The sequence below is a fragment of the Pseudoliparis swirei genome, chromosome 9 (genome assembly GCF_029220125.1).
Source record: "Pseudoliparis swirei isolate HS2019 ecotype Mariana Trench chromosome 9, NWPU_hadal_v1, whole genome shotgun sequence".
NCBI classification, from domain to species: domain Eukaryota; kingdom Metazoa; phylum Chordata; class Actinopteri; order Perciformes; family Liparidae; genus Pseudoliparis; species Pseudoliparis swirei.
Genome location: NC_079396.1, coordinates 3,371,011 through 3,392,064, shown reverse-complemented (window position 1 = coordinate 3,392,064; position 21,054 = coordinate 3,371,011). Strand labels below are relative to the sequence as shown.

Genomic DNA, 21,054 nt, shown 5'->3' with positions numbered 1-21,054 from the left:
GTGACAAGAGCGAGACGCAGACAAAACCAGTTCAGCCCGAAGTACATCCCGCTTTGTGAGATGTCTTCGGAGCAGAATTGGGCCAGGAGAAAAAAAAGGATTAAAGTCAGGACGCTGTACAGCCGCCGTGTCTGAACAGCTAAAAGAAGATGGGCACGACAGACGTGCTAAGCGGGTTCGTAAAGGGATATTGTCGCTGTCGTTTACTCGCCAACGAACACGACGAGTGCGTAGAGGACCCGAGGGCTGGCGGGCGTTCTAAATGGCGGTTCCATTCTCTCCTGACACATGTGTTCACCGCCTCTCACGGATTTAGAAGCATTGGATTAGTTTTGAGCGTGGGCTTGAAAGAATACGCCGACACAGGGATGTTTTTTTGAGGGAATCTATGATGAACTGAAGGGATTCTTGAGTATCCAGTTTGGACGGTTGCGTCTACGGTTGGGTAGACGCCATCACCCACCGGGGCGTCTGGGTGGCGCTCTCTCTCTTTCGATGTCCTTGGCTATCTCCGGCTCGGCTGGCGGACCGCGTCGGAGAGACATCAGGCGGTTCGGATGCCAGATGATGTCTGGAGGACTCGGCAGCTTTCACCTGGCAAGAAAAAAAGTCAATTCATTGCTCACGTGGAAATATATTTCTCGCGGGATGGTTCTGGTTTGTCGTCGCGTGTGTTTGGTTTTCCGTCGGGGTCGTTGACGTCTGGAACCCGATGGCGTTCTGCGAGGTCGGATCGGCAGCCAGGCGACTACACAGTTTGTTAAACGTCGAAATGTTTAGAAGTGAAAACTAGAAACGCCAAAATGTATGTTCATAATCTCTAACTGAAATAAATGGGAACATCCCTGTTGGAGCTATTTATTTGATATTAGTATTAAGTTATAAGTATTATTGTTTAATCATTCAGGTTGTTTGCTTATATCGATATATTATGATAGCTTTTCCTTGTGATAGTTTTTAGTTTAGTTTAATTTGTTGTTGTTTTGATATATTAATCTTTTGATTGTTTATTTGTTCACTAATTGTGTAACACTGTGGGCACCTGTGGTTGTATGTAGGAGTAGGCCGGTACAGGACCAGCATGCACCTGGGTAGACCTATGGAGGGGCAGCGTGAGGAGTTCCTCTGTTCTTTCGTTTGTTTAGTTGAATAAATGATCAGAAACACAGAATCCTGGATGGACAAAGCTTTCTTTTGGCTGCGTAAACCACGAACCCCCCACGGAGCCTCAGCGGCAATTTGATTTATGTTTGTTTTTGATTTATTGGACGAATTGCCACAACAAGTCCATTGTTCCCAAACCGCCAATAGTCCGAGAAACGTCCCACTGGACCGAAAGAACCATTCGCCCAACAGTCTGTTATCTGAAAAACAAACACAAATAGTTCTATTGGAAGAACAAACTCTCCATGCAGCGTACAGAAGCTCCTGGAGAATTATTATGCAGAATAATGACATCGGACATTTTAGGGCATTTTCTCCCGACTGGCGAAGTCACGCGAAGTCGTGCCTTTTATGATTTCACACCCATGTTCACGAGAGTAGATCCTATAAACAGAGTCAACGTACAGACGCGAGTCGTTGGGTTTGATGGACACTTTAGTCGGGCGGCGCGAATGACGCAAATTGGGAGGTGCGAAAAATTAGCTTAATTCGCCTCAAGTTAAAATATTTCGACTTTGGCGAAAAATTCGCCCGCGAGTTGCGAGAGCCAATCAGCGTTGAGATGCTCCGCGTTGGTGAATCTAACTGCTGCTGCTCTAATGGAGCTGGAAGAGACAGTTAATCAGACATAGAGCTGTGTGAGCCTACGGGTGATGTCATGTATATACATATATAGATATATATATATGATAATAATGTTATCAACCAAGACACGAGGGCATTAGATGTTCAAACGTTTGTGACGATGTCCTCAACAAGAATAACTCAGAACTAGTGGTTACTGTTTCCATGGAGAAAAGCCACGGAGATAAGCCCCGCCCCCTCTAAGGCGCGAATGAAGCGAATGACATAAAAAAAAACACAAATAGTCAGGCGAGTGAACGCAGCATAGGAACTAGTTACCTATAACGAGTTAGGCGTCGGCTTTAGCGTTTGGTGTGGCAGCTGTGGAGGTGTGTGGGGGTGGGGTCTCTAATTGGCCAGCTGCTGAGGCCAATTAAAGACCCCACCCCCACACACCTCCACAGCTGCCACAGTCCGGTTTAGGTTAATAAATATGAGGGTCAGCCAACCAGAGATAGTGTAGGGCGAGCTATGCCTTCACCATCAGAGGACAATAAATATTGTTCCGGATCATTTTGCATTTTTTATAATAATGTTCTTCTGTTTGCTGGAAAGAAAGTTCGTATTTTCTGAGAAATGGGCCTTTGGAACCAGAACAATGGGAGCTTGTTTTTGGAGTTAACTGTAGGACAACCGGGCTTTTCTTTCCACACAGAAGGACCGCCCAGGATCGGGGTGATGAAGATCTCTCGCTATCGTCGTCTTCAGGGGACACGTCATAATGTCTTAATAATGTCATAATAATCTCTTGTTATCAGTACACTAACTTTACCACTTCTGCTAAGCAGATACACTTTTCTTTTGAGAAATGTCAAGGTTTTTGTTCCTGATTTTGTCGACATTTAATGCACAAATTGTCGCGCATTACAACAATTACATGGGTGAAACAGAAATAATCCCAGATGACGTGATTTCAAGGCATTAAAGGATTATAGCGCAGTCGGTTCACTTAAAAATATGAATGAAATGTTCCCCAAATAATCACGAGCTCATGTTCAGAAGTTGCTTGATTCCTCCACTTCCGCTCATCACTTCCTAAAGCGCTCTTCTCTTTTGCCTCGTCACCTGTTGTCTTCTTCTCTTCCTTTTCGTCTCCAGCCCTGGATGACCTCCAACACGTCGCCTCCCGCCGCCATTTTGAATGCGCCACCTGTCGTATACCAAAAAAAAGATTTCAATGTGAAATCAAGACCATTCACTTCCTCCCCATGCCTCAACCAACGTTTTCCACAAAAAAAACCTCCTTTCATATACCAACTGTGAATCTTCATACAACGGCGCTCGCTCATTAACAGCCCTTGAGCGCGAGCTGGAAACTCGGCGGATCGCGTCAAAGCGTTTCCGAAGCAGAGGAGAAGACGGCTCTTTCCCGCCCCCCCTGCTGGTTTTCAGTCTGGCTGCCCTCAAGGTTAGCGGATTAGCATACAACACTAGACGTGGGGTGTTCAGAGGGCTCCAGGAGGCCCGCTCGTGCATATACACGCCGTACCGTGTGTTTTCTGTAAAGTGCTATTTGCATGCGTGCCAGTGATCAGTTATCCGCCTGACAGAACGGCTCGCGTCGCGTATGAAGTCATCACATCGCGGTGCGTGTGTGGCTGTCGACGAGAATCACAGCGTGTGTCACTCTGTGTCATCATGTGAGAAGAAATGCGCATTTTTGGCAAAATGTCCATCCAACATATATACAGGACTGTCTCAGAAAATTAGAATATTGTGATAAAGTTCTTTATTTTCTGTAATGCAATTAAAAAAACAAAAATGTCATGCATTCTGGATTCATTACAAATCAACTGAAATATTGCAAGCCTTTTATTCTTTTAATATTGCTGATTATGGCTTATAGCTTAAGAAAACTCAAATATCCTATTTCTAAATATTAGAATATCATGAAAAAGTATACTAGTAGGGTATTAAACAAATCACTTGAATCGTCTAATTAACTCGAAACACCTGGAAACACATTTTCAAATGTTTGATTTTGTTTTGCTGTTATAAATCACTTGGTCTGAGGAAATATTCAAATTTTATGAGATAGGATTTTAGAGTTTTCTTAAGCTGTAAGCCATAATCAGCAATATTAAAAGAATAAAAGGCTTGCAATATTTCAGTTGATTTGTAATGAATCCAGAATGCATGACATTTTTGTTTTTTTAATTGCATTACAGAAAATAAAGAACTTTATCACAATATTCTAATTTTCTGAGACAGTCCTGTATATATATTTATATATTATATATATATACATTATATATACTGTATATAGAAACTTGAAATATATGTATATATATATATTTTACGTTTATATATTCATATTGTGTTATACTTGAAATATATATATATTTATATATGAATATATATATATATATACAAATATATATATATACATCTATAAATATATATTTATAGATATATATATTTATACATATATATATGTATATATATACTGTATATATAAATATATATCAAGTTTCTATACGTTTTCCCTAATTGACAAAATGTGAGGGGAGCTCTGGTTTTTTTTTCATGAGAAACTTTCCTCAGTTTGAGTCATGGGGCGCTTTATAGTTACAAATATTATATTAGAAACTCCCGCGGAAATATAGAAGCAATATTAATAATATAATATTCTTCCACGAGAGTCTTGCCCGTCGTGTGTCACTCGGTGTTTGGGACTCGTGATGAACGAGGACGATGGAGGCTGTAAAACAACGGAGGGCCGAACCAAATGAGAGGGGAGATCAATAACCAGAGCAGAGGGGGTGGGGGGTGGTGTGTGCGTGAGTGTGTGTGTGTGTGTGGGGGGGGGGGGGGTCTCCTGGCTGACAGCAGTCGTTAACCGCGAAGTGCCAACAGATGCCACAGCTGCCGGAAGCCTAATCTGTGCAATTTACACCCCTGTCAGGTCTGTGCAGATACTCACCTGACACCTCCCCGTGCACACATGTGGCCCCCCGACGAGCACACACACACACACACACACACAGACACACACACACACACGTGTGCACCGCGGACAAATTACCATACGCGGCTGTCAGGAGCACACGCTCAGTCAGACGCGCCCAGATGGGCCGCCCGGGCCATGTTTATGCAGACAGGCCCGCCGCGGCCCCCGGTAGAGCGCGGGAATCCTCAACGGGGGAATAATCTGGGCTCATGTTTCCCTAAACCGAGCTCCGCTGTACATAAAAAAAGTTGCTTGAAGAATGGGTTTTTTGTATGAAAATATATTGAAAATTTAAAGAAAATGTATCGAAAATAATTAAAAAATATATCAAATATATATAGAAAATATATCGAATGTATATAGAAAATATCTAGAAAATATATTGAAAAAATATCGAAAATATATCAAACATATATCAAATGTATATCGTAAATATATAGAAAATGTATTGAAAATATATCGAATGTATATAGAAAATATATCAAAAATATATTGAAAATATAGAGATGTCCCCCCCCTTCCCCCAAAAAAGAACTGCTGGATTCAAATTTAAATTAATACCTATTTAATTTTTTTAATGATAAACTTGTCTCTGTTGGAGCCATATGGGCTGCATAGTAACGAGTATATTAGAAACTAGAAGTTATTCCATGAGTTGGATTATGAACTTCATCTTCCCCGTTGCAATCTGGGTTTTTTTGGGGGCCGTCGCCATCTTTGTTTTTTGTAACCAAGTCCAATGGAAGAGTGACCAAAATGTCATAATGAACTTTTATAAAACACCGTTTTGAGTTATGGGATGTCTCAGACAGGTACCAGAGCCCTCCAGACGCATCGCAGCGCGGATCATCAAATACGTTCAGTTCAATTATATTCAGTTTATTTTGTATATCCTAATATCACAAATTACAAATGTGCCTCAAAGGGCTTTATGTGTGTACGTGTGTATTGGTTGTGTACTCTCGGTGTTTATACAGGGTTCGTACGGTCATGGAAAACATGGAAAAGTCATTGAATTTTTTTAATGGTTTATTTCCAGGTGTGGAAAAAAGTCCAAAGTTTTGGAAAAGTGATGAAAAAGTTGTCATATTCATATGTAAATGAGCACAGAATATAAACTGTATGCTTTGGAATTCTCGTTGTTAGTTTAAATACGACATGTTCTCGCTTTTTCATGTTTACGCCGAGATTTCACAAAATGTTTTGTCCTGGAAATTTGGTTTAAAGTCCTGGAACCCCATTGGTCCACACGTGTATGAGCCCTGTTATGTCATCGTTACATGAAACGTTACGAACTCACACGGAACATTCTATTTTGTACTTTTTGCAGAATGTGTGAATGTGTGTCCGCGTGCGTCTCCTTATCATCTTTGTGTGCAACGGCACTGCGTCTAATATTTTTTTTTAAAACATCCATTCAATCTGCATTCGCTCTTCCTTGTCGTTTGTTACCTTCGCATTGAAAATGCCGGAAGGTTATGTTTTGATCGCCGTGTATTTATTTATTTATTTATTTGTATGCGTGTTATTCGCAAAACTCAAAAAGTATTGAACCGAATCGCATGCAATTTGGTGGGATGATTGTTTATTATCCGGGGACCAGTTGATTAGATTTTGGGATCGATCGGGTCAAAGGTCAAGGTCAAAGGTCATGAACAGGTCAAATCTTCTTGAATCACATGGAATTTGGTGGGATGATTGGTTATTATCCGGGGACCATTTGATTAGATGTTGGGATCAATCCGGTCAAAGGTCAAGGTCAAGGTCATGGAAAGGTCAAAATCTTTTTTTTACCATAGCACGATACATTTTTGTCCAATTGGCATGCAACTAATGCCAAAATGTTCATAATTCAATGCCCAATCTTGTGATATGCGAAGGTATGCGCTCTACCGAGTGCCCATTCTAGTTCATTCATGTTTTTATTCACTCTCACCTGTCGTCGTCGGGCGGATCGTCATCAACAGAAGTGAGTCCAGAGTATGACGACGTCTCGTCCGATCCCCGTCACCACCTGTTCTTCCGACCTGCCGAACAGAGACCACATCAGCGTGAGTCTCAGAGCCCCCCGAGCCCCGCCCCCCTCCTGTTAACCCCCCCCCCCCCTCCTCCAGGGTCCTCACCTGTCAGCATCACATTCAATGCAAACGTATAGAGCCGGCCCTGCATGTCAACGTCAATGTAGGAGCAACCAGGCACTCTGAGATCTCCTCCTCCTCCTCCTCCTCCTCCTCACACTTTCATCCCTCCCTGAGGACCATCAATAATGCAACGTGGAGCCCCTTCCAGCAGCACATGCACCCGAGCACAAAGTCCACGGAGGCACACCAACAGGCCCGAGCACACGCGGCCTTGAAAAAACACACACACACACACACACACACACCTACACACAAGCACACACACACACACACACGCGAAAGGTTCAATTCCCCCGTGTGATGTACAGACGGCCGCTGTGGTGGGGGGGGGGGGGGCTCCTCCAGTGGAGGCCATTATCATGCAGGGAGACACATCTGCAGACATCAATAAGTGAGGCAGAGGGTCTAAGGGGGGGGGATCCCCCCTCAGGCTGTCAAGAGAGAGAGAAGGAGAGGGAGAGGGAGAGACAGAGCGAAATAGAGAGAGAGAGAGCAACAGACAGACAGAAAGAGAGAGAGTCTGAGAGAGTTTGAGAGAGAGAGACAGAGAGACAGAAGGAAAGAGAGAGGGATGATGTTTGTACCTTTTTACTTTTATTTTCTCGTGGTTCTTTATGAATAACTTTTCCCTAAATACAAAGAGAACGAATGGAAATAAACTTTTATATGTTGAATAACATCTTTAAAAAGTGGTGAAAGTATAAATGACGCTCGTCAGGTCACCGAACAACATGGAGCGACCTCGTCTTCACCTTCGTCAGCCGTGCAGACGAAGGTGAAGTAAAGAGTTCGCCTCCACGTCAAGAGGTACCGACGAGCGCCTGAGGGGCGAGGTCATCGACGCTCCTCAGGGTCAGAGGTCATCGACGCTCCTCGGGGTCAGAGGTCACACCGCTGTCTGATGTCGCCCAGGTATAAATGTTATGGTCATTATTTTTATGTTATAAAGAAACATTTGGACTAAGGACTCATAAGATAAATAATCCTTCATTGGCCCCCTAGTGGGGAAATTGCTGAACTACAGCAGCAGGTGGACAGCAGTGAGAGGCCATACAAATAAAAAGTTTTAAAAAACAGCAATAGCAATATAAAATATACACGGTAATAATGTAATAATTAAGTATTTGTTTACCTATTCTTAATTATTACATTATTACCTTGTATATTTTATAAATATACAAGGTAATAATTTAATAATGAAGTATTTATTTACCTATACGGTAGGAAAGGTGTATCGTGTAACACTTTTATTCTGCTTATAATTCAATTCAGTTTATTTTATGTTTAGCCCCGACATAAAAAGTTATGAATTGCCCTCAGAGGGTTTTGCAGTCTGTCCACGTACGACACCCCTGACCTTTGACCTCACACCGGATCAGGAACAACTCCACAAAAAAAAAGTTTCACGGGGTAAAAACAAGTGAAGAAGAAACCTTCAGGAGGAGGATCCCTCTCCAGGATGGACAGAGGGGGGAGAGGGGGAGGAAGAGGGGTGGGGGGGGTCTGAGGGATTTACAGCTTAATCTCCTTCGGCACTTCCCCGTCGGCCGAGCTTCAGACCGCGGCTGAGAGCAGTTCGTGCGACCTTAGCGCAGCTGTCAGGAGAGCCGCCTGCCACCAAATCAATACCCCCCCCCCTCCTCCTCCCTCCTTCCTCTTCCTCTCTCAGGCCTCCTTCAGCTTCTCCTCCTGCCGGCACTAAATCAATGGCTCCCGGAGCTGATTAGCGGAGGTTCAAGTGCGGGTCGCTTCACACACACACACACACACACACGACACGCCGCCGCGAGAGCGGGAACGGCGTGGAGGTCGCGGGGCGGTTTGTTCCCGCTCGCCGCCAAGAGGTCGCGTCTTAATTTGATTTGGTCCATTGGTCCGGCCGCAGCATTAGATCGTCTACGGCCGCGGAGCGAGTGCAGCGGCCCGGTGGTCGCATGGGGGGGGGGGGGGGGGGTACCACGCCGGGGTGGTGCACTCCAGCAAATGATCCCCGGATTCATCACGACCGGAGTTTCACATCAACGGAAATCCAGTAGCGCCCCCGTGTGGACAGACGGGTGCATGACACGCTGTGTGATAGTGTGAGACTCAGTCTGATGCAGCGACACGTCATAGACTGGGTTCCAGCTGGGAGCCTGTGAGATTTATATATTATATATTATATATGAAATATATAAATGACATAAACACAAATATAATAATACAGGCCAAAATTATATATACATATATATATATGATATATATTTATAATATATATGATATAAACATATGATATATATAATATATATATCATACATCACATATAATATATATGATATAAACAGATATATAATATATATATCATATATCACACATATATATTGTGATATATGATATATATGTTTATATCATATATATATGTGTGATATATGATATTTATGTTATATATATATATCATGTTTATATCATATATATATTATCTGTATATATATATGTATGTATATGTATATATATACATATATGTATGTGTATATATATACATATATATCATATATCACACATATATATTTATATATAATTTTGGCCTGTATTATTATATTTGTCTGTGTTTATGTCTGACATTTTTGTATTTTTTTTAAATGTTAATATATATAAACAACAACAAAATCACTTCCTGTTTACAATATACTTTTTTACGCACAGTTTCCACAAGCGCGGCTTTGGGATATTGTAGTTTTTATTTAGAACATACAAGCAAATACAAACTGTTATAAAACTATTCCAGTTCAAAAAGTAAGTCAGTAAGGTGATGTGGATATCCTACAACACACAAGTCTCTTGGCTTCTTCTACGCGGTACAACGAGCTGCTAGCCGCTAGCTGCTAGCCCCATGTGGTCAACACAACACATGGCTGTCACTATGGAAACAAAGGAAGTTAGTGGCGGAGGCTCCTCGTCTCCGACATGTGAACTCTTCCTTCAGGCTTTGCTCCTGTCCGGCTCGTCTTGCTCGCCGCTCGCCGCCTTGCAGCCGAACCGCCGGTTCAGCTCTGACGTCATCACCGAGCAGCACGACTTCTGAAACAGGAAATGGCAAAGCACACACAGTTAGCCACGCGAACACCGACGCCGGCTCGCTAACACTGATGTCAACGTGCTAACGTGTCCCAATGACCACGCTCCGATATCATGCTAACACATGCTAATTACGAAGATAACATTAAATGAATCATAAATCCTCTCTCTACATAGTTAATGTGTAGATGACTATTCTCTGGTGTGTAATGAAGTCTCTACAGAGGTGTGTAGAGGCCCATCTCCATGTTCTAGTGGTACATTGTGTTATCGCCTTAGAAGACTAGCGGAGGGGTAGAAAACCCTTGAAAACCCTTTTTATGTGAGCGCAGCTGAAAACAGTTATGCTGGTGAGAGAAGCTATAAAACTGGTCTTCCTTTGAGCGACAAGTTTGAAGAACAACATTCATATTTTAAATAAATATCAGCGTGACTGAAACATATGAATATGACACATTTTCTATGACTTTTCCAAAACTTTTGGGATTTAATTTCTTTCAAAGACTTTTCCAGGCCGGATATAACTTTTTAAAGACCAAAGTATTGTGCTATAGGAGGTCGGCGGGGTCACCGGGGTCAAACTCTCGCCCACCTTGCTCTCCTTCGCCCGGCCGCGGGCCCTGGAGACGAGCTCCAGCAGGGCGAGCAGGAGCCCGGCGCCGAGCCCCAGGGCGAGCAGCAGGAAGGGGCCCCGCAGCTCGTGGGGCCGCAGGGCCTCGGCGCCGTGGGCCCGGTCGCCGGCCACGCAGCTGCTGGCCCACCACTTCTGACGCAGGTACGCCAGCTCGCCCGACTCACTGAGCTGGAGGATGGCCACGGTCAGGTTCTTGACCAGCGGGGAGCCTGGGGGGTCAGAGAGGCGGGTCAACGCGTCACTGCAGGATCAGAAACTGTCACCACAATAAAAGTACTTTAGGACAGGCGGAGCGGGGACACCTTAAAGAGGGAGAACGGTTTGAGGACCCCATCGTTAATCGAGCATACGCCTACATCTGTACTCGAGCCATTTTAAACATTTTGCAAATTGCCGTCATCTTTAGAAATCCTATTTTTAATGATATTAAAAGCAAATATTTAATAGCAAATGCCACGGGCCCCTGGAGGTCCCTGGACCACGCGTTGAGAGTCATTGTTTTACTTCTTTAAACCCATTTTATAGAACAGCTTTTAAGTTATGTCGTCCTTTTATGCAGTTCTTTGGTTTCCCTATGTTATTTTGTCTGTTTTTAATTTTAATATTATATATTTTTTATATTTGTATCTTACTATTGTATTTGTTTTGCACATATATACACATATATATACATATATATGTATATTACTATATTTATATGTATATATATATCTATATATGTATGTATATATATATGTATATATATATTTATGTGTATATATATATGTTTATATATATATGTATATACATATATACATACATATATATATATACACGTATATACATATATACATACATATATACATATATACACATACATATATATATATATACACATATACGTATATATATATATATATATGTATATATATATGTATACATACATATATATACATATATATATGTATATATATATATCTCAGGGCACATTTAGAGACACACAACCAGTCACGCTCACATTCACACCTGCGTGCAGTTTCCGAGTCTCCAGTGAACCGACGCTGATGGAAACGTTGCGAGAAGAGAGGTTGTGGGTTCCATTCCTCACTCACCCAGAGGCGCCGCGACGCTGTAGGCTCTCATGGCGATGGCGTCCTCCGAGCGTCTCAGCTCACAGTGGCGAGCCACCGCCAGGTCCAGGGACACGGCCTCGCCGATGAAGGCGAAGTTCCCGCCCTGAGCGAGGCGCACGCCCTCCCCCATGCTGGACACGTAGCTCTTCTTGCGCTCCATGTGCTCGTAGATGCGCCGGTACACGGGGTTGTTGGAATTCTGAGGGGTTACAAAAAACATTGCAAAAAAAGAAAAAAACACACATACACGACCGTTAAATAATGTGCGGTCGATTAGAAATGTCCTTATTTTTCAAAGCACTGTTTTCTTCAATGAAGATCACATTAAATGAATCATAAATACTCTCTCTAAGATTGTTAAATGACTATTCTCTGGTGTTTAATGAAGTCTCTACAGAGGTGTGTAAAGGCCCATCTCCAGTGTTGTAATGGTACTTTGTGTTATCGCCTTAGAAGACTAACAGAGGGGTAGAAAACCCTTGAAAACCCTTTTTATCCAAGCGCAGCTGAAAACAGTTATGCTGCTGAGAGAAGTTATAAAACTGACTTTTGAGCTACAAGTTTGAAGAACAACATTAATATTTAAAATAAATATCAGCGTGACTGAAACATATGAATATGACACATTTCCATGACTTTTCCAAAACTTTTGGGATTTAATTTCTTTCAAAGACTTTTCCAGGCCGGATATAACTTTTTTTAAATTCCCTGACTTTTCCAGTTTTTCCACGAATGCTAACACGTGCTCAGCGTGACCTTAAACCAAAGTATTGTATGATTAAAACATTTGCATTCATGGTGGCGCTATGGGACCACCAACAAGAACAACATTAATATTAACAATAAAAAACATTATTTATAACCTCGACTGGATTTTCTATTAATTTTGTATTAATTTGGTAAATAAAAGTGTGGGTTTTCTTGTAAAACACTAAATAGTCCAGGTGACCCCACACCTTGAAGAAGGACATGGTGGAGCCGGCCTCCACGGTGCCGTAGTCCACCCCGTCCTGGTTGGCCAGGTCCTCAAAGGTCCGGATGGAGACGTGTTTGTCGCCGGAGTGCAACGAGGAGCTTAAGTTGCCGAAGTAGCAGGCCAGAAGCAGTACGGCAAACAGCCACCAGGTGGCGCCGATCAGACGTCCGGACGCGGCTTTCGGGTGAGGACCGGCACCTGAGGGCCCAGAGACCAGCAGGACCGTGAAGCCGCTCCTCTAAAGGCTCAACGCTCAGTTCAAAATCATGAACATATGATTATGAGATGATGTGTTACATCACGTCAGGATGTTAAATCACATTCTTATCCAACGATGCACGATGGAAGAAAGTTTTCCTTAAGACTAATTTAAAAATAAATAAATACAGTCATTTGAAATAAATCTAGATAAAATAATAATAATAATTTTTTAAATATTTTTTATATATTAATATATTTATATTTGAATATATCCTAGAGGATAAAGAGACACGACAAGCTGTGAATTTAAAATATAAAGTGTCGATCGATTCAAAACATCTTTTGAGAGTTTTTTTGCACATCGAAGTTGTTCAATATTTAAGGCCTTAATAAAGATAGTAGTGCAGAGAGTGTAAAGAGAGAGTGTGTGTGTGTGTGTGTGTGTGTGTGTGTGTGTTTGAGTGTGTGGTACCTTGCAGGGTGAGAGCTCCAGTGATGTACCAGAAGCTGTGCAGCAGTGTGAAGCTGTGCTCCTCTGTGTCGGGCTCCGCCCATTCAGTGGGACTGATCCTGCAGGAGGAAACAACAACAACAACAACACAGGCCTTAGAACCAGCGAGGGTAAAGCAGCACATGCTGCAACAAGCATATGTACATATTTCTTTTATTTCAGACTTATGAGTCCATGGTAGTTCCATGATACAAGAGAAAAGGTTGTGTGTGTGATTTTGGGGTGTACTGTCCCTTTAAACTGACATTCACCAGGGGCCCCACCCATTCTTTATGGGGTTGCCGTATCCGTGCTCTCACCTGCCCACCAGGAAGATGCAGAGGCCCGTCAGCAGGAAGGCGACCAGGACGCCGACCCACATGTCGGTGGAGAACGGCGCCAGCACGCTGAAGCCGCTCTCCTCGGAGGCGGAGTCTCTGCGCAGCAGGAAGCTGATGCCCGTCTGCATGAAGGGCGTGGTCATGTCCACCGCCGTCTCTCTGGTCGCGGTGAGGGTCAGCGGAGCCACCGCCAGGTCGGCCTCCTGGCGGACGGACAGGAAGTCAACATTCACTTGTTTGATGGGACCGTATCACTCGTGTCAGATACGGTGTGCTTGTCTTGAAGCTCTAAGAACACAAAGTCTCTGATGGAACTGAGTTCAGCTGTCGGGGAAGTCTGGAACACTTTATTGCAAAAACAACAAACAAACAAAAACATTTAAACCATTTAGTTCAAACATTTTAAAATAAAGTGTAATGTATAATAAACTCATAAATACCAAGATAACACATTATTAAACTTATTATTATAAAATTCTATATTATTCCTTTAAAAAAAACACACACAAAAACGTTATAATATATATTTATAATATATATATTTTATAATATATATATATTTATAAATGTAAATATATATATTTGTAATATATATGTATATATATTTATCATATATATATAATATATTTATAATAAATATATATATATTTATACATATCTATAATATACATATCTATAATATAGATATATATACATTATTCATAATACATAATTATTATTTTATTATATTATCTATTAATTTAAGTTTTATTTATTTTTACAATATTTTATTATTTTTTAACATTACACTTTTTGGTCTCCATTCATAGGTTTTCATATCAGGTTGTACTGAGTTCACCTTTTGTCTTATCAAAACAGAAAATTTCTCAGAATGTGATTCCACATGTTGCCATAAGCAGAACACAAGATCATTTCAACTAATACATCTATATATAATAAATATCCACCTGTTCTGATTGACCCGACAACCCGTCATCCTTCTAACTGTTAGAAGATGTGATTACAGACCCCTCCCCCTCCACAGGGGTCCTGCCTAGCGACGAGGAGTCTCACCCCTCTGATGACTTCCCCGATCATGCCGCTCCAGGCGCCGCTGGCGTCCATGGCTCCGTAGCGGTTGTCCTTCACCAGGCTCAGTTTGTACCTGAAGCCCAGCGCCTTGGATAGCTCCGAGATCAGATCCACGCAGTAGCCCTCCAGCTCAGAGCCGCCGCCGCCGCGGCTCATGGTGTACGGCTCTTGCTGAGGAGACGAGAACAAACTTCTGGGGTCAGATCAATTGAAAGACTCACAAATGCAATCAAAGAAAAAATCACAAATACATTCCAATGCACACGATTCATAGAAATGAAAAATCACAAATATATTCCAATGCACACGATTCATAGAAATGAAAAATCACAAATATATTCCAATGCACACGATTCATAGAAATGAAAAATCACAAATATATTCCAATGCACACGATTCATAGAAATGAAAAATCACAAATATATTCCAATGCACACGATTCATAGAAATGAAAAATCACAAATATATTCCCGCAACTCTACGTGGATTTTCCATTCGTTCGTGGACTTGCATTTGTTTGTCGATGGCTCCACATTCGTGTGAATCTTTGTGTTTGCATTTGTGAATCTCATTTTTGTGCAATTTTTTGTGCGACCGAGGTGTAGCAGTATTTAAAAAGATAATTCTGTTGTTTTTGTTACGTGAAAAGTCACGTAATTTTTGTCTTTTAGAATAATTCTTTAATCATCTAGAGTGGCTAGAGTCATTTTCAAGGTGCCAGGATATGGAATTACAATATTTGTAAACAATAACAACGTACCCAACACGGTTGACGCTCAATTACCACACCCCTCGACATTGTGCTAATGTCAGATCAAATATGTGAGTCGATATCAGAGAGCAGTCCCTGTATTGCTGATCACATGGTCACAAATTAGTCTAATTTGCATGTGCAGTAAAAAACACATTTCTACTCATTTCCAATGCAAATCACTTCATTTACGGGATTTTGCACGTTTCATTGTTCACGGTTTCCAGAGCCAGACCGTTGTATCGTCTCTGGGACTATTTAAAAAATAAGAATGTCGTGTTTCTCGACCCTTTTGGATCCTCAAGACACTTTTCTAAAGTTAAGTTAATGAATCGCTCGTAGATTAGAAGAACCTCGACGCGATGACGCAGAACCATTCAACAAGTGGGTTGAGTTAATGTGTGAGAATACCTTGATGGTGGTAATGGTCAACTCCTTGGCATCTAGAGGGGAGGAGGGGGAGGAGGGGGGAGGAAGAACAACAAAGACACACAATTAATGTCTTGAATCCCGCGATGAGGCGAGTGAAACGCAACGGAGCGTCAGGACTTGGTCTCAGCCAGTCGGGTTTCAATGTCTGGGAGCTTGACGTGCAGAACGGCCCCTGAAGCCCCCAGAAGAGGCTCCGAGAGGCTCCTAGAGGCCCCGAGTCCCTTCACGCGGGTCCCTTCATGTGAGAGTTGTAAATCCCCCGCGGGACAAAGAGCGTCTTGTTGTCGGACCCAAAGAGAAGTACTGAGGGGACCGAGGCGAGGTACTAGGAGGAAGGGTGGCCGGGCTTCTGACGGATCAGTCTACTACCCCCCCCCCCCCCCCCCGCCTCCCTGACATTCCCCATGACACCCACAGTTGTTTTTCTTTCTGCTGTAACTGTGACCAATGCTATTCACAGCGTGTCCACCGGGACCTAACATGCCCGGGGCTCGGCCTCAGAAAGGAGATGCCTGTCAGTTCATCGGTCCTCCAGCCCCCCCCCCCCCCCCCCCTTCATTGATCCATCACAGTGCTCTTGTGGACCTCAGCGAGGCGGTGGCCCCTCCACTGGTGAGAAGCGGGGAACTCCGCAGCGAGGAGGCTTTGAGAGGACCCCCGGCGGCGGGGCCCGGGTCTCACAGGTCAGCCAGAAGCCGGCTGGGCTTTGACTCCAGAGACGGTTCTCTGGACAGGAGAGGAGCGCGAGGAGCTCGACACGCCACGGGAACACTGGAGAGAGCGTCGCTTTCCCAAAACACATCGGAATGCTTGGGAAAATATGCAAAAAGGACTTCTTGTAATCAGCAATCCATCAAACTCTCATCCAGACGATGGACAGAACACTTCTGTGACCTCTAAAAGGTCACGGAGGACATAACTCATGGTTCATGCTCCAACGTTCAAAGCTCGGGAACATTTGGTCAAAGTTATTATTGAACATGCAAAAAGACACAAACTCTGGGTTCCCACATGGCTCCGTCCACCACGCCATCTCTTTGACACGACTGCAAAGGCCCATGGGTAATAGGACATAATGCAAACTGTCCAATGTGAACATGAGGAGGAGACTGGCCGGAATTATTCATACATTGTCATCATCATTGAATGTTTATGTGACTGTAACGCTTCCTTCTGGTCACATGACATCTGTTCTGTCCATCCTGGAGAGGGATCCTCCTCTCAAGGGTTCTTCACCTTTTCCCTCTGAAAGGGTTTTTTTTCTCTATTTTTTGTGGAGTTTTTCCTGATTCCAAGTGAGGTCAAAGGTCAGGGATGTCGTACATGAAATGAATGTAAAGCCCGATGAGACTAAAAGAACTATGTAAAATAAACTGAATTGAAATTACAAGCCCCACCCCCTGATCTAACAACCACATTTTGGACAGAAGTAGAATGTTTTCAGTTTTAGAAGAAAATGGAAACCAATACATGCTGCAATATATATATATATATATATATATATATGTATATATACAAATATAAATATATAAATACATATATATACAAATATATACAGATATAAATATATGTATATATACAAATATAAATATATATATATATAAATATATATAAAACTAAAAATATGTTAAAATATATATATATATACAGGACTGTCTCAGAAAATTAGAATATTGTGATAAAGTTCTTTATTTTCTGTAATGCAATTTAAAAAAACAAAAATGTCATGCATTCTGGATTCATTACAAATCAACTGAAATATTGCAAGCCTTTTATTCTTTTAATATGGCTGATTATGGCTTACAGCTTAAGAAAACTCTAAAATCCTATCTCATAAAATTTGAATATTTCCTCAGACCAAGTAAAAAAAAAGATTTATAACAGCTGAGTGTTTGTCAAGGCTCAGGAAACCCTTGCAGGTGTTTCGAGTTAATTAGACAATTCAAGTGATTTGTTTAATACCCTACTAGTATACTTTTTCATGATATTCTAATATTTAGAGATAGGATATTTGAGTTTTCTTAAGCTGTAAGCCATAATCAGCAATATTAAAAGAATAAAAGGCTTGCAATATTTCAGTTGATTTGTAATGAATCCAGAATGCATGACATTTGTTTCTTTAATTGCATTACAGAAAATAAAGAACTTCATCACAATATTCTAATTTTCTGAGAGTCCTGTATATATATAAAACAAAAAACTAAATATATAAAAATATATATACATGTACAGGACTGTCTCAGAAAATTAGAATATTGTGATAAAGTTCTTTATTTTCTGTAATGCAATTTAAAAAACAAAAATGTCATGCATTCTGGATTAATTACAAATCAACTGAAATATTGCAAGCCTTTTATTCTTTTAATATTTAATAATTTTTTAATTGCATTACAGAAAATAAAGAACTTTATCACAATATTCTAATTTTCTGAGACAGTCCTGTATATATATATATATATATATATACACATTTATAAATATCTATAGATATATACAAAATTGATGCAATGAACCACGTTCCACCACGCCGGTGTGGCAAGTCTTACCTGCAGGGACCCTCCACGCAGTCAGCGCCGCCACGCAGAAGAACAAAGCCACGAAGCCCGTCATGTTTCCACGACTCTGAAAACAACAACAACGTATCCTTCAAACATGATCGTCTCACTTTCAGTTGATTTTCAGAATAAAATGCTCCTACAGATTGTCACATAATGCTATGAAAATAAAAAAGTTCCTTACCTCAGTATCGACGTCAGCCGCAACGTGAATTAAAGACCTTTGAGAGTGAGGGCTGCAGGAAAAGTGCTGCAGGAGAGCGGCGGGGAGGGGTTGTGTGCAGAAGACCCTCGTGGGGGTTTATATGGGGGAGCGAGGAGGGAGGAGATAGACCCGCAAAGGGAGAACACACTTCAGATGGATGGCTCAGAGTTTATGCAGAACAACCTCGAAGGAAAGAAGAGTTCTCCGCCTACATGCTCCACCATGTGGATCTTCTGACTGATCCAAAGAAGTCAAATAAACAGAGTTGTTTGTTGGAGTCATTGTTCTAGAGGTCAGGTTTTATTCTCCTGGTGTGATTACGGTTGACGATGAAGAACTCCAGTCCCTCCTCTTCCTCACTAACCCTCAGGGATTACTCAATCCTTCCAGTAACGGTGAGAACGTCTGATGTCTATACTTCATGTGTTAAAGCTGCATTCTCTCTACTGACCACCAGGGGGCGACTCCTCTGGTTGTATGGAAGTCTATGCTTCATGTGTTAAAGCTGCAATCTCTCAACTGACCACCAGGGGGTGAATCCTCTGGTTGTATGGAAGTCTATGCTTCATGTAGTAAAGCTGCATTCTCTCCACTGACCACTAGGGGGCGACTCCTCTGGTTGTATAGAAGTCTATCTAATGACTACTTCTCTCTTGATGTATTCCCTCAGTAAACATTGTAAACATGAGTTCATGTCTCAGTCTCTAGTTTCAAGTCTTCTTCTATACAGCATGATGTCATCATTTATACTTTATGGTCCATTTAGAGTCACACAGACCATAAAGCAGGGGACGCTTTAGGGGCGGGGCTTACTGTGATTGACAGGTCTCTGCCACTACCGGAGACTTCAAAGCATTCGACAAACTGTGGACCGCCTGTTCTCCGGACTCCTCCGACTCGTCACACACACACCGTCCTCTGGTCGTCACGCCGCGTGTCTTTGTCTCGCCGTCTTTAGCGTGAGCTCACAAACTAAATTGGTTTAATTGAAGAAGAAAAAAAGGAGAACCTCCCCTCCCTCCCTAAAAAACAAGTGACTTCATCTCGAGAAGGAGGGGCTGCATTCAACTCTGAGACGACACACACATTCTCCTCGGGCCAGAGGAGCCGCGGGGCTCGCAGCTTGTTTTTCAGCTGAGGGGCCCGAGCCGAGCCAAAGGGTCGAGATAAATGTGGCTCTTAAAGAGGAACTCGTCTTTTGTGTTTGGGTACTGGCTGGAGAGGAGTCCGGGGCGCTCCGGTGGGCGTGTCCCAGTCAGTCTCATAGAGCGGAGGAAGAGGCCGACGATCTTCTCTTAAAACGGACAAACCCTCCAGAGGTCAACGGGCGGCCCGGGAAGGTCAGCGGGGCTCTAAGAGATCACGGGTCGTCAGAGGAGGCCGAGAACACATTTTTATGAGCTTCCTCAAAAATAAAATGACATGGTGCCTCCAGAAGAAAGCAGCAGCATCTACAAAGATATCACCCCCCCCCCACCCCCACACACACACACTTGTTAACTTTAAAGCCATTTATGCATGCGTTTTATCTATTCTTATTTATTTTGAAATGCCTAGTTTAAAATTAGAAATTCCCTTTCTTAATGTTTTTTATACATATATTTATTTTTATTTATTTTTAAACGCCTTGTATTAAATTAGAAATTCCGTTTTAATGTTTTTACCTATATTTACCTAAATTTATATTGATTTATTCTTATTTATTTTGAAATATGTTTTAAATTAGAATGTCCTGTTTTAATGTTTTTATACATGTTTTTGCCAATATTTATTTATTTTAATTGTCTAATATTAATCACAATGTCCTATTTTAATGTTTTTACCAATATTTATTTATTTTAAATGTCTTGTATTAATCAGATTGTCCTGTTTTAATACATGTTTTTACCTATATATATTTATTTTAAATGTATAGCTTTAAATCAAAATGTCCTTTTAAATGTTTTTATACACGTTTTTACATATATATATTTATTTTAATCAGAATGTCCTGTCTTAATGTTTTTACTTGTTGCTGCTCTACTGACTGATCAGTCTGCAACTTAATTTCGTTGTATGTTTTTACAATAACAATAAACATCCTTATTATCATTATATTAGGTTTATTTTCAAAAGGGTTTTTATAAAACACTTATTAGAATATGTATGAGGTTTTACTCCACATACCACATTCTAGGGTCTAAGAAACTTTATGTAAATAGGAAATCTTGGGTGGCACTGAAAAGGTTTTCTCTCTCTCCACCGGTGGAGCTCGACGTTTCTTGTGCAGCTGCGTCTTTGTTCTGGAACATTCCCCCTCCTGCGGGGGGGCTGTATGGTTCAGACCCGAGCCGAGTCCAAATTAGAGCGGCGA

At 41.7% G+C, this 21,054-nt stretch overlaps 1 protein-coding gene across 1 annotated transcript; it reads right to left on the bottom strand.

Moving 5' to 3' along the window:
• Positions 1–9,577: 9,577 nt before the first annotated feature.
• Positions 9,578–18,804, bottom strand: LOC130199543 (glutamate receptor U1-like). Its single transcript, XM_056423136.1, has 10 exons — positions 18,681–18,804; positions 18,488–18,563; positions 15,921–15,952; positions 14,741–14,929; positions 13,667–13,890; positions 13,329–13,426; positions 12,636–12,853; positions 11,659–11,878; positions 10,526–10,776; positions 9,578–9,936 (listed from the first exon to the last, which is right to left on the bottom strand). The coding sequence occupies exons 2-10, from the start codon at positions 18,549–18,551 to the stop codon at positions 9,838–9,840; spliced, it is 1,395 nt and encodes a 464-aa protein (XP_056279111.1). The 5' UTR covers positions 18,552–18,563; positions 18,681–18,804; the 3' UTR covers positions 9,578–9,837.
• Between the last annotated feature and the right edge of the window lie 2,250 nt (positions 18,805–21,054).